The sequence below is a fragment of the Pyrus communis genome, chromosome 10 (assembly GCF_041283825.1).
Source record: "Pyrus communis isolate YQ-2024b chromosome 10, ASM4128382v1, whole genome shotgun sequence".
Lineage (NCBI taxonomy): Eukaryota > Viridiplantae > Streptophyta > Magnoliopsida > Rosales > Rosaceae > Pyrus > Pyrus communis.
Genome location: NC_142574.1, coordinates 27,591,603 through 27,608,384, shown reverse-complemented (window position 1 = coordinate 27,608,384; position 16,782 = coordinate 27,591,603). Strand labels below are relative to the sequence as shown.

Sequence of the window (16,782 nt, the reverse complement as noted above, 5' to 3'; positions counted from 1 at the left end):
GGGGGCGAGTTCTTCCGAAGTGGAGGAGTCTGACGTAGAACATTTAGCGGAGGAATTTGAAGCACAACTTGATAGGCGCAGGATGAAGACCAATAGGTCATGAGTTACACGCTATGATTTAAATAACATTCAATATTTTTAATTAATCTGGTGTTACAAATAGAATAAATAGGCAATGTAAGTGTTGCTCTAAGTTTCATTTTTTTGTATTCTAGATTAATCAATATAGTCTTTGAGAATTCTCTCACTTTTTTCTGGTGGATTCTAGATTAATATTTTTTGTATTCTAGATTAATCATTTTTTTTTTAAGAAGAAATGTGAATAATTGAAAGACAGTTTGTTATAAAAAAATTTCTTTAAATTTAAATAGTTGGCAATATTTAAATCGAATTAATTATTTAATTATATTCTTTAGTATCTGCCTTTCTGTACCAACCAAGCACATGATATAGCAACCGAATTGTCATTTAAATTTTTTCTATTATTATTCTGTCAAATACCAGACATCTATACATATCATTCCCCCTTCTCCGCACCCAAAAGAAAAAAAAAGGAAGAACTGAAATTTTTATAGGGTTTAGTTTCACCTCATTAGCTTCTAGAAATTAGGTATGCTAACTTTTGTAAAATTAATTCATGGCCACTTTCACAAATAATATCATTACCACTGAAAAAGCCACACAATTGCTTTTGGAGATGCAACAACAACAAAGTCTTATCCCACCAGATGTACTATGTATTTCTTGTGAAATAGTATGCATACATAGAATCAGATAATTAAATACTCTTGCAGTGTGTTCACATTAGAAAGATGGAAATAGAGTTACGGAATCCTGTTTAGAATCAGATAATTAATCATTCCGATTTCAGATACAAAGGCTTGGGAAGTGGACACTCTAAGGGGGCACATGAACAATGTATCCTGTGTTCTATTCCATTTAAGGCAGGATATTATTGTGTCCAATTCAGAGGATAGAAGTATCCGAGTCTGGGATGCAACAAAACGGACTGGTCTTCAGACATTTCGTAGGGAGTATGACAGATTCTGGATTCTTTCAGCACATCCTGAAATGAACCTCTTGGCCGCTGGCCATGATAGTGGCATGATTGTCTTCAAATTGGAGAGGGAGCGTCCTGCCTTTTCTGTTAGCGGTGATTCAATATACTATGTTAAAGATCGTTTTCTCCGCTTCTATGAGTTCTCTACCCAGAGAGACACTCAGGTTATGCCTATTCGAAGGCCTGGTTCTTCCAACTTGAATCAAGGGGCAAAGACACTATCGTACAGCCCTACAGAAAATGCTGTTTTAATATGTTCAGATGTGGATGGGGGGTCTTATGAACTATACGTTATACCCAAAGATAGCTTTGGTCGGGGTGATACTGCGCAGGGGGCAAAAAGAGGAATTGGAGGCCCAGCTGTGTTCGTGGCTCGAAATAGGTTTGCAGTGCTTGAAAAGAGCTCCAACCAAGTTATAGTTAAAAATCTGAAAAATGAGATTGTCAAGAAGAGTGCCCTACCTATTGTTGCTGATGCAATATTTTATGCTGGAACTGGAAACTTGCTGTGCAGGGCAGAGGAAAGAGTCATTATTTTTTACCTGCAGCAGAGAATTATTGTTGGGGAGCTTCAAACTCCTTTTGTAAGGTATATTGTTTGGTCAAATGACATGGAGAGCATTGCTTTACTGAGCAAACACTCAATTGTGATAGCAAATAAGAAGCTAGTGCATCAGTGCACTCTCCATGAGACAATTCGTGTAAAGAGTGGAGCTTGGGATGACAATGGCGTCTTCATATATACAACCTTGAACCACATCAAATACTGCCTTCCTAATGGGGATAGTGGAATCATCAGGACCCTCGACGTTCCTGTATATATAACAAAAGTGTATGGAAACACCATACATTGCTTGGATCGAGATGGGAAGAACTGTGCCATTGTTGTTGATGCAACAGAATATGTTTTCAAGTTATCCTTACTGAAGAAGAGGTATGACCAGGTTATGAGCATGATAAGGAGTTCTGAGCTCTGTGGCCAGGCCATGATTGCATATCTACAGCAGAAAGGTTTCCCTGAGGTTGCCCTTCATTTTGTGAAGGATGAGAGGACTCGCTTCAACTTGGCACTAGGGAGCGGGAACATCCAGATTGCTGTTGCTTCTGCCAAGGAAATTGATGAGAAAGATCACTGGTATCGATTGGGAGTGGAGGCCCTTCGTCAGGGTAATGCAGGCATTGTAGAATATGCATATCAGAGGACAAAGAATTTTGAGAGGCTATCATTCTTATATCTTGTGACTGGAAACTTGGATAAATTGTCCAAAATGTTGAAAATTGCTGAAGTCAAGAATGATGTGATGGGCCAGTTCCACAATGCTTTATATTTAGGTGACATCAGAGAGCGTGTTAAGATCTTGGAGAATGCAGGTCATTTACCTCTTGCTTATAGCACAGCTGTAATTCATGGGCTCCATGATATTGCTGAACGTTTGGCGGCTGAACTGGGAGATAATGTTCCTGTTTTACCCAAGGTGAAATCTCCGTCTCTTTTGTTACCACCAACGCCAATCATCTGTGGAGGAGATTGGCCCTTGTTGAGGGTCACGAGAGGAATATTTGAGGGTGGTCTTGATAATGTGGGCAAGAATGTTGAGGAAGATTATGAAGAGGCTGCAGATGCTGATTGGGGAGAGGAGTTGGATCTTGTTGACGTGGACAATATTCCAAATGGAGACATCAGTGCAGTGCTGGATGATGAGGAAGCACGCGAGGAAAATGAGGAGGGAGGATGGGATCTTGAAGATCTTGAACTTCCACCTGAGATTGATACTCCAAAAACTGCCAGCAATGCCCGTTCTTCTGTGTTTGTTGCCCCAACTCCGGGTATGCCTGTAAGCCAAATCTGGTCCCAGAAATCATCTCTTGCTGCTGAACATGCTGCCGCTGGGAATGTCGATATTGCAATGCGTTTGTTGAGCAGGCAGCTGGGTGTACAGAACTTTGATCCCTTGAGACAATTATTTCTCGATTTACACATGGGCAGTCATACGTATCTACGTGCCTTCTCGGCAGCTCCTGTGCTCACGGTGGCCATTGAGAGGGGATGGAGTGAATCAGCTACACCTAATGTTAGGGGTCCTCGTGCTCTTGTATTTAAATTCTCAGAGCTAGAAGAGAAGTGTTGGAACCCCCAGTCCCACATCGGACAGAGGGAGAAGAGAAGAGTGTTTTAAATAGAAATACTCCTCTCTAACTAACATCGAAGCCTTTTGTGATAAAACCCCACACCTGAGGATTGTGCAGGTGGTTAAGTGGGGACAGTATCGGTGTTGTTGGAGTGGGCCCTCGGCCCGTCGACCTAAAAATTTCTACATGGTATCAGAGCCAGGAGGCGGGCCCGTACTGCCACGTGATTGGGTGGGTCCCCGTTGGCCCCGCGTGATTGTCCACGTAGGCCAAAGATGCCACGTGTTTGGGTGGGTCCCCATTGGCCCCACGTGATTGGGTGAGTCCCGACATGGCTCCACGTGGTTGCCGATGTGTGGAAATTCACGTGTGACCCATAAGTGGGGTCTCACGTGCGGGGGAGTGTTGGAACCCCCAGTCCCACATCGGACAGAGGGAGAAGAGAAGAGTGCTTTAAATAGAAATACCCCTCTCTAACTAACATCGAGGCCTTTTGTGATAAAATCCCACACCTGAGGATTGTGCAGGTGGTTAAGTGGGGACAGTATCTGTGTTGTTGGAGTGGGCCCTCGGCCCGTCGACCTGAAAATTTCTACAAGAAGCTTAAGGTGGGTTACAAGGCCACAACCCAAGGGAAATTTGCTGATGCTTTACGTCTTCTCCTTGGTATTCTGCATACTATTCCTCTGATCGTAGTTGATTCAAGGAGAGAGGTTGATGAAGTAAAAGAATTAATTATCATTGTAAAGGAGTATGTTCTGGGTTGGAAGATGGAGATTAAGAGGAAGGAACTTAAAGGCGATCCGGTTCGCCAACGGGAGCTAGCGGCTTACTTCACCCACTGCAACCTTCAGATGCCTCACTTGAGACTTGCATTACTAAATGCCATGAGTGTTTGCTATAAGGCTGGTAATCTCAACACGGCAGCTAACTTTGCCAGGCGACTTTTGGAAACCAACCCCACCATTGAAAACCATGCAAAGACTGCAAGACAAATCCTGCAAGCTGCCGAAAAGAACATGACTGATGCAACCCAGCTAAACTATGATTTCAGAAACCCATTTGTGGTTTGCGGGGCAACATATGTGCCTATTTACCGTGGACAGAAGGATGTGTCATGCCCATACTGCAGTTCTCGGTTTGTTCCGGACCAGGAAGGGAAGCTCTGTACTGTTTGTGATCTTCAGTGGTTGGATCAGATGCATCTGGTTTGCTCTTATTGAATTTTGAATGTCTATATTTTGTATTATGTAAAACCAAGTACAAGGAAAGCTCATATAAATGAGCGGAAGAAGGGAAAAGAAAACAGAAGCCGAAAGAAAGGTGAGGACAAGCAGAAAACATGGAAAAGTAAAGGTGAGGAAAACATGGAAAAGTAAAGGTCACCATACACCCATGCTTTCTGTCACTATACACCCAGAAAACATGGAAAAGTAAAGGTCACCATACACCCATGCTTTCTGTCACTATACACCCATCACCATACACCCATGCTTTCTTCCAATACTCCCCCTCAAGCTGGATCAAAGGGATTAATTGATCCAAGCTTGAACAAAAGACGTTGAAAATCAGCAGAGGGTAATCCTTTTGTAAAAATATCCGCAAGTTGATCATGACTGCGTGTGTAGTGAGTGTCGATCACCTTGGACTGAACTTGATTTCTGACGTAGTGACAATCAACTTCAATATGTTTAGTTCGCTCATGGAATACAGGATTCGATGCAATGTGCATCGCGGCCTGATTATCATAGTGTAGGGACATGGGTTGTTGATGAGGAAAACCTAAAGTCAACAGAAGGCTTTTGAGCCAAATAAGTTCACAAGCAGTGGACGCCATAGCACGATACTCTGCCTCTGCACTAGAGCGTGCAACAACACTTTGTTTCTTGCTTTTCCAGGTAACTAGGTTGCCTCCCACAAACGTACAAAACCCAGTGGTAGACTTGCGATCGAGAGAATTGCCTGCCCAGTCAGCATCGGTATAGCCTGAGATCTGAGTGTGACTATTGTTGCGCATAAGAATTCCTCTACCAATGGAACCCTTAAGATAACGTAGCACACGATGAACAATCTTCAAATGATCCATGCTTAGAGAGTGCATAAACTGGCTAACAATGCTGACAGCATATGATATATCAGGACGTGTGATAGTCAGATAAATGAGTTTGCCAACCACTCTTTGATAGTAACTTAAATTGGGAACTGGATCACCGTGAGTTTTTAGCTTCAAGTTGCTATCCAAGGGGGTACGAGCAGGCTTGCAATCTGTCATTTTTGCTTCGTGAAGAAGATCCATGACATACTTGCGTTGGTTGAGGAAGAAACCCTTGTGAGAGTGTGCCATCTCGATGCCCAGAAAGTATTTGAGAGTGCCAAGATCCTTGATAGCAAACTTGTTGTTGAGATACTGTTTAAGAGCATTAATCTCTGACATATTATCACCTGTCACAATTAGATCATCAACATAAATGAGCACAACTAGTTTACCCACTAAGCTGGAACGAACAAATAGGGAAGAATCCGCAATACTTCGACAAAAACCAACCCTTTCCAGAACATGACTGAGCTTGGCATACCATGCACGTGGACTTTTCTTGAGACCATAAATGGATTTATGGAGTTTGCACACCATTTCTGGATTGTGTGATTGAGGATGACCTGGGGGTAGCTTCATGTAAACCTCTTCTTCAAGTTCACCATGCAGGAAAGCATTTTTAACATCCATTTGAAAGAGAGGCCATGCATTGTTAATTGCAACCGACAATAATACTCTAACAGTGTTCATTTTTGCCACCGGAGCAAATGTCTCTTTATAATCGACGCCATAGGTTTGTGTAAAACCTCGAGCAACCAAGCAAGCCTTATTCCTTTCGATTGTGCCATCTAAATGAAACTTAGTTTTGTACACCCAACGACTCCCCACTGCCTTCTTTCCTTTTGGAAGTTTCACTATAGTCCATGTGTTATTTTCATGGAGGGCTTGAAGCTCATCTGCCATAGCATTTCTCCACTCACTGTGAAGATTGGCTTCTTGAAAACTTTGAGGTTCTCGAGCTTCATTAATGGCACTTAGGAATGTAGCAAAAGAAGATGAGACTTTGCTATAATCAATAACATCAGTCACGGGATACCTGGCAGTGTAGGTCACATAATCATGCAACTTGGATGGAAGTTTCCTCTCTCGTGCAGGATTGCGACGAACTGTAGGAGATTGAACTACAGGTATTTGAACAACATCATGGTTGGAAGGATCACTGGAGGGTGCAGTGTGAATCTCTGATGAGGAAGGGTTTTCATCTTCAAGATGTTCCACCGAGTGAAGGTTAACATCATCCGGCACATGATCACTAGGAGTGCATGTTGCATCTTCTCCGTTTGGATATGGAAAAGGAAATAAGTCCATCAAATGCTCCCCCTGTCTAGAGTAATCCAGTGATTGTGAGAAGTAAGGAACATGTTCTTCAAATTTAACATCCCTTGAAACAACCATTTTTCTAGTTGTTGAATTATAGCACTTGTAACCTTTTTGGGTAGATGAATAACCTAGAAAGACACATTTGGCAGCCCTTGGGTCTAGCTTGTCATGATTTTGAGTTTGAATGTGAACAAAGCATGTACACCCAAAGACTCTCAAATGGGAAAAGTTGATCTTTCTATTTTTCAAGACCTCATAAGGTGATTTAAAATTCAACACTTTACTAGGCAATCTATTGATGAGATATGCCGCAGTAAGGACTCCTTGAGACCAAAACTTCTTAGGCAAATTCATGTGAAACATAAGAGCTCTAGTCTTCTCAAGTAGATCTCTATTCTTCCTCTCGGCCACCCCATTTTGTTGAGGTGTTCCAACACAGCTTGTTTGGTGTAATATACCATGCGTGCTCAAGTAGTGTGACATGTTATGAGACATATATTCTGTGCCGTTATCTGATCGTAAAATATGAATTTTTGAAGCAAATTGGGTGGCCACAAGTCTATGAAAATCTTGAAAAACTTCCATCACTTCACTTTTAAATTTCAAAAGATACAACCAAGTAATCCTTGTGAAATCATCCACAAAAGTTACAAAATATTTGTATCCATCAAAAGACTCTATAGTTGGTCCCCAAACATCGGAATGCACAATTTCAAAAGGGTTACTAGCCCTAGACAAAGAGGAAGTAAATGGTAATCTAGTAAACTTAGAAAAATGACAAACATCACAAGGACTTGTAACTTTGCACATATTTGGGAACAAGGTGGATAGAACTTTTTCAGAAGGATGTGCTAGACGTTGGTGCCAAAGTTGTTGTTCTTGAGCTAAGCTTGAAGTGACTTGAAAAACCTTGGGAACTTGAATATGCTTGGAAAGATAGTAGAGACCATTTAAGAAAAATCCTTCACCAATCGTCTTCTTGGTGACTACATCCTGAAAGATCACATTTTTGGGAGAGAAAATGGCAAGACAATTTAATGAGTTTGTGATCTTGCTAACAGATAAAAGTTGAAAAGGGAATGAGGGAACATAAAGAGCCTCAGACTCGACATCACTTGAGATCAAATGTATTTTTCTTTTTCCCACAACCATAGCATTTTTTCCATTGGCAACTGACACTTGGGATGGAATAGAAAATTTTTCAAATTTATGCAAGTTTGTAGACTTGTTAGTCATATGATCAGTGGCTCCAGAATCTATAATCCAATAATCATGCACATTACCAATGTTGAGAGCAGTTGAGAAGGAGTGTAAGATACCTGGGATGTCCCTTTGTACCACGCCTTCATTTCCAGCCAGGAAGCCAGCAAACTGTCCTAGTAGTGCAGTTTGATTGTTGTCACACTGATTTAGTGGTCCTTCACTATCTCCAAGACCTTGTTTCTTGTGAAGAAACATAGCAAACTCGTTGATCAGTGCAGCTGGATTAGTGGTGAACTTCAGTGCTCCATCAAAAGAAGTTGTGGCAACATGATTTGCCTTGTAAGAAGGGTTGTACGAGCCTTTCGAGACACCTTTGTTATCCCTAGGAAACTTTGGTTTTAACTCTGGATGAAGAATCCAGCATCGATCTCTTGAGTGCCCACCAGCATCACAATGGCTACATTTTAAGCCAGTTTTCTTTCCTTTGTAGCCTCTCTCCTCACCAAGTTTTTGGTTAGAGAAGTAAGCCCTAGCTTCTGGTATATTTTCCTTCATGTCCAAGGTCATGACTTTCCTTCGAACATCTTCTCTTTGAATTGTGGCACACACACTTGAAAAAGAAGGTAGGTCGGGATTCATGAGGATATGACTTCGAAGATCTTCGAATTCAGGACTCAGGCTTGCTAGGAGTTGGAATATTTTGTCTTCCTCGGCTCTTTTAGTTAGCACAGCAGCGTCGATGATGTGTGGTCGATACACATTCAGCTCGTTCCACATAGTGGTCAGCTTTCCAAGATGTTGCACAAATGGCTTCCCTTCCTATTGCAAACCAGCAATGTCCTTCTTTAACTGAAACACTCTAGCCGCATTGTTCTGATTTCCATACATTTCCTTGAGATTTTTCCAAAGAGTCATGGAGGATTCAGCATAGCTAAAAATTTCTGCAATCTTACGATCCATGGAATTGAGTAGCCACGACATGACCAACTGGTCTTTGCATAGCCAAACATCATACTCCGGTGAGGTAGTCTCAGGCATTGGAATAGCACCATTAACATAACCAAGCTTTGATCGTCCTCCCAGAGCAAGAGAAACTGCTCTCTCCCATGGAAGATAGTTAAACTCATTTAGCAAGACAGAACTAAGACGTTGATTTGGGTTGATATCAATATCTGAGTGTGGTGATGGTGGAGTAGCATGAAAGCCGTCTCCTTCCAAATTTACTAAGCTTTCTTCAGCCATGATTGAAGGACAAGAAGCTCACAAATCTCTCAAGAGAACATCACAGAGACAGGCCGGTTAGGGTCACTGCTCTGATACCATATTGAATTTTGAATGTCTATATTTTGTATTATGTAAAACCAAGTACAAGGAAAGCTCATATAAATGAGCGGAAGAAGGGAAAAGAAAACAGAAGCCGAAAGAAAGGTGAGGACAAGCAGAAAACATGGAAAAGTAAAGGTGAGGAAAACATGGAAAAGTAAAGGTCACCATACACCCATGCTTTCTGTCACTATACACCCAGAAAACATGGAAAAGTAAAGGTCACCATACACCCATGCTTTCTGTCACTATACACCCATCACCATACACCCATGCTTTCTTCCAATAGCTCTGTTCTCCTACCCAGATAAGATGATCTCCTGCTGCTCAAGTGGGAGCAATTTTTCCAACCTTCAAATCCGACAACGGTTATGTTAGTTTTCTCATCTCCTTGAGCAGGGTTTCTATGTTAAAGAACGCAATTTGATTAGGTTGTGTGCTTCTCTTGTATTTCTATTTCAAATTTTATGTCAAGGTACGTGATCGTGATTTCGCTGTAATGAACAGGTTGAGCATTTTGGTCTAGGCGATTCTTGTGACTTTTGAAAATAAACAAATTAGATTGAGTTGGTAGATTACTTGCCTTTCCAGAGATTTGTGACTTTGAAATCTCATATATTGTAGACACCATTTTCGTGTTAAAACTTGTTTTTGAATTCCATCCGAGAAATGTCAATCTGCCTGGATTTTGAATATGTTGTGTTTGGAATGTATTTCATTTCTTGTGTGCCTGAGTAACTTTCTGCTAATTACATTCACATCTTGGTGTATGATTGGCATGGAGGTGGAGTGCAAGTACGCCAGTGCTCCGGCAGTTTCTGCTGCGATCTTCGTTCGTAACTCCCTTGAAAGCGATGATTCTTTGCTCTTTATGCTATGAAGATGATCAAGGAGTTCCCCTGGTGATGAACTCATAAACTAGTAATGGCACCGGTGTCTCTAAACAGCGACCCAATAGCTTCACAACATTTGGGTTGAAGCTCCGATTTTCGACTTTTCTATGGCAACCACTGCATTAAGTTCTTCTGCTCTCATGGTAGTTGTCTCTGGCCTTCTCACGTCCTTCTGCTGTAAAGATTGTTGTTGTCTTCATCGATCCCTCCTCGTTGACTCGCGAGTCGTTGTTATAACAGGAAGCCACCATTTCCTTTGAAATACTTTGGTACCAGATAATTAAAAAAAAACACTTAAAAAGCCAAGGAGAAAAAAGTTCACTTTTGCACCCAACTGTTATTGCCCTTACCTATTACTTCACCGACTTTAGTAGTTGATATACGGGGATTTTTTTTCTTCCTATAACTTTATTTTTTGAAATATTTCTCACTAACATGTTAACAATTAATTATTATACACACTAATTAAGTACGGAATGTCATAAGCATGTAACTCGGGATCTTCCAAACTCATACTTATTTTGAAGAAGAAATTAGCTATAGTTTTTGGTGTTGGGCCACTTTTTACGTGCAAAGGTAGGGACCTTCACCACCTAAGTCTCTGATACATACCTAAATAAAAACTGTCAAAATGATGAATAATAATATTTTATTTTATACAAGTGATACTTTACTTTCAACTAAATCTAAATTATAGCAAAAGAAAAATTCAAACTTGAGGGTACAGAGGAAGCACATCGGCTCTAGCCAATGTGGCTACACTTATAGTCTGTGATGAAAAATAACACTATTTCACTATGGCTAGAATGATAAACAATGCTGAGTTGATTATATGAAGCAGTGAATTATCTTCCATCATCATATGGAATTAACAGCTGGATCTGCATGCTGTCATACCCAATAGTTGTACCAGTACTAGAACCACAATCAGCTCTAACATCCACAGGATAAGCATCTGAGTTACCTGGCCCAAGTAAGCACTCAGTCTCTTCTGAACAAATTTCAGCTTTTCCCCATGCATGCTTTTCTGTAATTCTCATTCCTTCCAGCTCCATGGCAACTTCTTTCATTGTTGGCCTGTCCTCCCCTTTTGACCTTACACATATTTTTGCCAGATTGGCCACTGTTTTTAGTGTCTCGATGTTTCTCTCGTTGAGTATGTCATCATCGAGAATTTCATTCAGGCGATCCTCCTCCATTAAACAAACAAAGAACCTTGCTAGGCTTCTATCTGCCCCAGGCCTGTCAGAATCAAGTGCCGATTTACTTGTTAGTAGCTCCATAAGGACAACTCCAAAGCTATAGACGTCACTCTTATCTGTTAGTTGACTCGTGAGGAAGTATTCAGGGTCTAAGTATCCGACTGTTCCTTGCACTAAAGTTGAAAGTTGGGCTGGATCAAGAGGAATCAATCGTGAAGCTCCAAAGTCTGACACTTTTGCCGTGTAATTTTCATCTAACAGTATATTTGTCGCTTTCACATCTCGATGTATGATTTGCATCAGAGCTGAGGAGTGTAAGTATGCTAGTGCTCCAGCAGTTTCAGCTGCTATCTTGAGTCGTAATTCCAATGAAAATGATGATCCTTTCCTCTTTTTGCCATGTATGTGCTCAAAGAGAGTGCCGTGAGCGACAAACTCGTAAACGAGTAGAGGAACTTCTGACTCCAAACAACAACCCAATAACCTCACCACATTTCTATGGTTGATTTGAGAAAGAACAATCAACTCATTGACAAACTGCTCCTTCTGCGTTGGGACACAAACTTTAGACTTTTTTATGGCAACCACTTTATTGTTTTCTGCTGCTAATATTCCTTTGTAAACTATTCCATAGCCTCCTTCACCAAGGATTCTACTTTCATGGTAATTGTTTGTTGCCTTCTCAAGTTCTTCTGCCCTGAAAATTTTTGTTGTCTCCACGGAGCCTCCTTGACTAGCGATTTTTTGTTGTAACAATAAGCCACCATTTTCTTTAAAGTATTTTTCTTTGAGTTTGATGAACTTTCTTCTCTGCATTCCCCAATATATCCAAGAAGATCCACTTAGTAAAAGCAAGAAGCCTCCACTGGCACCTGCAAAGATGACTCTCCATATGTTATTGACACATGTGTAAGTATTCTCTAGGCAAGACAGACTCTCCGTATGTTATTGACAAGGTGTCGATGTAAATTTTGATATCATGTCAAAACAAAGTGTACATATCGATTTCAATTGGTACATTATCGACAATATTGATTAAAAACTTGTCTTCCAGAGAACACTTTTGATATAAGTATGTGTGAAAGTTTTGGATCTAAAAGTGGGTAAAGTAAATAAAATTTGAGTACAATTGTTCAAAGATAAATAGTAAGTTTAGAATTTTAGACTAGGACTATATGATATGACATGTAAATAATAAATTAACAACCTAAAGTAAGAGATTTGCAACTGAGTTAGTTAAGAACATTCATATTTAAATCCAAAAGTGATGTAAAAACACGCACCTAAAGAAAAAATTACAATAAAACTAACATATGCATACCTAGTGAAATAATAAGCAGGAGACTGAGCTTTGCTTGACCATTGTCCTTGATGCAACTCTTTTTATCCAGATCGACATATTTGTACCCTTTTGGACATAGACAAGAATGACCTCCCGCTGAATTTATGCAGGTTCCATTACCGCAGTAGTCTGGAGCCTTGCACTCATCAATATCTGAACAGAAAAAAAATGAATTAAATCCATGAACATTAGGTGAAAATTAAATTCCACTATTGAGACTTTTTGTAAATTAACAACTCGCTACTAAAAAAAATGCTAAAGGAAACAGTTCATGAACCCACAGATTTGATAATCCATGGCAAATTTAATAATTGGGTACAAGTACTATTAGCTTGTGGGCATTATATCTCCACTGAGCAACAGCATCCGTGGGTAATTGGTGACTGCTTTGGCATCATCAGCTAAGCTTACATATTATTTTAATGATAAGGGTCATTTTGATTCTGATTTCTAGTCAACCTAATTGTTATATTGAAACCTTGTTTATTTAAATATTTTGATTGAGATTCCTAGCATCATTTAAGGGATTTAACACTTGCTTCTATGCATTCATTATCCCACAAATTATGAAATTTAAACAAATTCAAATCATATATTTTCAATATAATAATTACTTAAAAATTAATAATAGAGTAACATTGTTCTTCACATAGTTCTAACAAAAAAATAATAATAATGGAGGTAATTCTTAGTATATTTTAATAAATAACTATTGATATATTTTAAAACATAAAATAAATACATGTAATTAGCATGAGTACATTCACCAAAAGAAATATGGGTCCATATTAAATTAAAAAATATGGTATATATTAAATTTAAAATCATGGGTATAAATTAAAACTAAAAAGAAAATTGGTATAAATTTAAAAAAGGGGTACAAATTAAAAATAAAAATATATGAAAAATACTAAAAAGATATTTTGGAAATGGTTCATAAGTTTTTCATTTTTAAAATTGACATATGATGACATGTAAATAATTTAATATTCAAAAATTGACATGGGCAAAGTCAAATGATCTTGATCAAAAATGAAAAATAAAAGTTTCAATTAAAGAGAAAGAAAAAAGAGAAATGAAATCCTAATTTATTCTTATTTTAATGTTTTAAAACCACCGTAACAGAAAATATTCTTTAATAGCTTATTACTGCATAGTGTAACTACCACGGGATGTATCAGTGGTTGGGAATCAATTTTTGGCTTGTACTTGACACATCACGTCTTGAGTTCGATTCCTAGACACAATGATGGCTAGGAAGAGGTTAAAATACATTTGTGAGTCTTTCTGCATAGTGCATGCTTTTTCTATTACCATGAACAATTTTTCTGTACTAATATTATAGTCACCCCAACAAAAGTGGCAATTATTTGCTGACTGATGCTGTTTTTTTTTTCCTACTAGTACTTTGCAACATATAATAAGATATAAAGGGATCAAAGCTGTGCTGAATCCCTCAGCGCAACCCCAATGAGCCTAACAATAAAATCATATATGCAAAAAAGTCAAGCAAATTGAAAATTTATTTGTTTAACCATAATTAAAAAAGTAGACCTACATACATACACACACATATGCATACAATATGTTTTGATGAACGCAAAATGTTTTATGATAATAATCAAATGGTCAAATGCTGTCTAGATTTATTTACCTTGGCAACCACCTGGGAGGTATGGGTTCCCTTCGTAACCTGACCGGCACCGGCATATGTAGCCCCCTGAAGACCGATTATGGCAGCAGCTATTTGCCTTGCATGCAAAAGTGCTCTCCTTTTTAGCTGCAATATCACATGACTCATTCCCAATTACCCAATCAATAATTGCCGGAAGCTCGGTTCTATCGTTTAGTTCTCGAAAACTCGTGCTGTTAAAGTTGAACTCGCCTTCTTGCACAAGGAACGCGTAGCCGCATCGGTGGGAGTCCCGCACATATGTATAATTGTAAAAGCTTCCCAAGGTCACAGTCCAATTTTTCAGCCCACTGGGGATTTTAGTTTGGCAACATCCAACGCCAGAGCAAGTATCCCGCTGATCGATAGCGTTGCCAAGATTGGCACATATGGACATACACCCAGTTGTGTACTGTTCTTCACCCAGGTAACCTATAAAAAACGCATATGTGTCGCATCCAACTGCAACGAACACGTTTTTGGTTTCGGAGATGGTGTAAGGAGGATACACCCAGAGCTTGGGACTGAACCATCTGGTCGAGCTGCCTTGAGCATCATAACAATCATTGGCTACGAACTGTAGTATTTGGACCTCACCGTCATAAAGAGATATGCTGGTAATTTCGAGATTGCCCCTCATCAAAAGTGCTGTTGGCTGTTGAGTGGAAATTTTACAAGTGATTTCAAACGAGCGGTCGAGGTAGCAACCATCGCCTATGCCAAATGGGTATGGAATTGTGAGATTACCACAATGGTCAGGGCAGCCAGGCAGTGCCAGCTGAGTCGGAAGGAGAGATTGAGCTGTTGTTGGAGTTGGAGTTCCTAGTAAAATTGTAACTACCACCACCATTACTAAAGAAAGATGCAAAATATGCATCCTCCTATGTAACGCCATATAGTATTAACTAAAAAGGGTCGAGCAGATCCTAGCACTAGCAGAGAAAATCCAAGCAGGTGATGGATCCAAGAAATTAAGGAGCTGCTAATTAAGAAGGTTGGCCTTCTGTAGGAATATATATATATATATATATATATATATATGGAAGGGATTAAAACGCGTGGTGGAATATTTTGGGTTGGGGGAAATGTGTCCCTACTCTTAATTGTCTGTTATTGTTTTAGTCCACAATTAGGCTTTGTCCCATTTATTTCAAGGAAATGCACAAGAAAACATCCTTCTGTAGGAATTAATATAAACGTAAGGGATTAAAACGCATGGTGGTATATTTTGTGTTCCTCATCTTGGCTGATTAATTTGTCTGTTATTGTTTTAGTCCACCATTAGGCTTTGTCCGGTTTATTTCCAGGACGAGCACAAGAAAATATCGATCTGACTTGGTACTAAATTTATAGACTTGTTCACGCCTTTTGGACGAGAATAAACAACTGCCTTTTACAGTTGTGTCGTTTGATTTGAATACAAACTCATAGTTATCTGAAAATACACACACACACACACACACACACACACACATAAGGATTGGATTAATTCCGAGATCCCAAGGTCTCCGAGCCCTTGTCTTAATTGCTCTAATCATGGACTGCATCCTAATCCATACCAAACTCTTTTAATCTATACTTAATTCAATACGCTGAGTCTACTTGTGTAAGACTTATAATTTGAAATCTGCAAAAAACTAATCCACGAGTGCAGATTAAAATAAACTCATGGTTTTTTCCATTCAAAACTCCAACATAGTCTTGCCGAGCAGCGAAAATTTTGGTCTCAAACGGTTCTCTGGTCTTTTTGTTGGTTGCCATGAGAGCTTCCATATCTGCCTGCATTTGTTTGACTCTGCACTTTAGGTGGGACATCTGATTAATTAGAATTTGTCTGAGTTATGTTTGTTACAAGTTTAATGATCAACGAAACTAAACAACTTTTCATCAGGAATTATTGTAAAATAATGCGGTTTCATTTGCGTACCACATAGTTCTTTTTTCTTTCTTTTTTTCCTTCTCCTTTCTAATATAGATTGTACCTTTACATGACCAAACAGACATGCGAGAGAGAAGCAAAGACAGCCGCTGAATATTTGACGTTAGGAAAAAGAGATTTTTGCAATATCCTTGTGAAGTTACGTAAGTGGGAGAAAAAAGTGAATGCGAATATCACTTCTTGCTAATTAACCTACAACACTTGCAAGTGTATTACTTATAAGAGAGATGTGCGACTCCGAATTAGTATATGACATTAATCTTTGAACCTTCTAGGTAGGGAGAATTTTTTTCTAGTTTTCCATGTTCAAACGGATACTCCACATATTATAAAATAAGTAGAAAGACAAAAAAATATGTTAATTTTCTCCAACTTATAATATGATATGTAAAATACTGCTTAAATACTCCATACTTTGAAAATATGTTAATTTTACCTCATATATAGAGTGAGGAGCATGCATTAGCATGAGTTAGTCAGGGGTTTGGAAGATTCAAACTATGACATTGACAGACTCCTTAATTCTGGTCCAATCCTTTATTTTATTTTCTTCCATGCTTAACAAAAAATCAGGCACTGACATTTGACATTGAAAACTTTAGA

General features: G+C 39.2%; 2 protein-coding genes and 1 pseudogene across 2 annotated transcripts; 2 read left to right on the top strand and 1 right to left on the bottom strand.

Moving 5' to 3' along the window:
* Nucleotides 1-876: 876 nt before the first annotated feature.
* LOC148693821 (coatomer subunit alpha-1-like) lies at nucleotides 877-9,824 on the top strand. Its single transcript, XM_088678596.1, has 3 exons — nucleotides 877-3,182; nucleotides 3,793-4,402; nucleotides 9,421-9,824. Exons 1-2 carry the CDS (start codon nucleotides 910-912, stop codon nucleotides 3,878-3,880), a joined length of 2,361 nt encoding a protein of 786 aa, XP_088534722.1. The 5' UTR covers nucleotides 877-909; the 3' UTR covers nucleotides 3,881-4,402; nucleotides 9,421-9,824.
* On the top strand, nucleotides 3,961-4,413 carry LOC148693822 (coatomer subunit alpha-1 pseudogene; annotated as a pseudogene).
* An 832-nt stretch (nucleotides 9,825-10,656) lies between the features above and the next one.
* LOC148693820 (wall-associated receptor kinase 2-like) lies at nucleotides 10,657-15,340 on the bottom strand. The gene is made up of 3 exons (XM_088678597.1): nucleotides 14,223-15,340; nucleotides 12,548-12,721; nucleotides 10,657-12,098 (listed from the first exon to the last, which is right to left on the bottom strand). Exons 1-3 carry the CDS (start codon nucleotides 15,133-15,135, stop codon nucleotides 10,870-10,872), a joined length of 2,316 nt encoding a protein of 771 aa, XP_088534723.1. The 5' UTR covers nucleotides 15,136-15,340; the 3' UTR covers nucleotides 10,657-10,869.
* Nucleotides 15,341-16,782: the final 1,442 nt, after the last annotated feature.

What these genes read in the sequence shown, in the direction of transcription:
- LOC148693821 (XM_088678596.1), top strand. Translation starts at nt 910, where the DNA reads ATGAACAATGTATCCTGTGTTCTATTCCATTTAAGGCAGGATATTATT. An exon ending in TTCTCAGAGCTAGAAGAGAA is followed by an intron (nt 3,183 to 3,792) that starts GTGTTGGAACCC and finishes TTCTACAAGAAG; the next exon opens with CTTAAGGTGGGTTACAAGGC.
- LOC148693820 (XM_088678597.1), bottom strand. Translation starts at nt 15,135, where the DNA reads ATGGCGTTACATAGGAGGATGCATATTTTGCATCTTTCTTTAGTAATG. An exon ending in CCTCCCAGGTGGTTGCCAAG is followed by an intron (nt 12,722 to 14,222) that starts GTAAATAAATCT and finishes TTTTCTGTTCAG; the next exon opens with ATATTGATGAGTGCAAGGCT. An exon ending in CCTGCTTATTATTTCACTAG is followed by an intron (nt 12,099 to 12,547) that starts GTATGCATATGT and finishes TCATCTTTGCAG; the next exon opens with GTGCCAGTGGAGGCTTCTTG.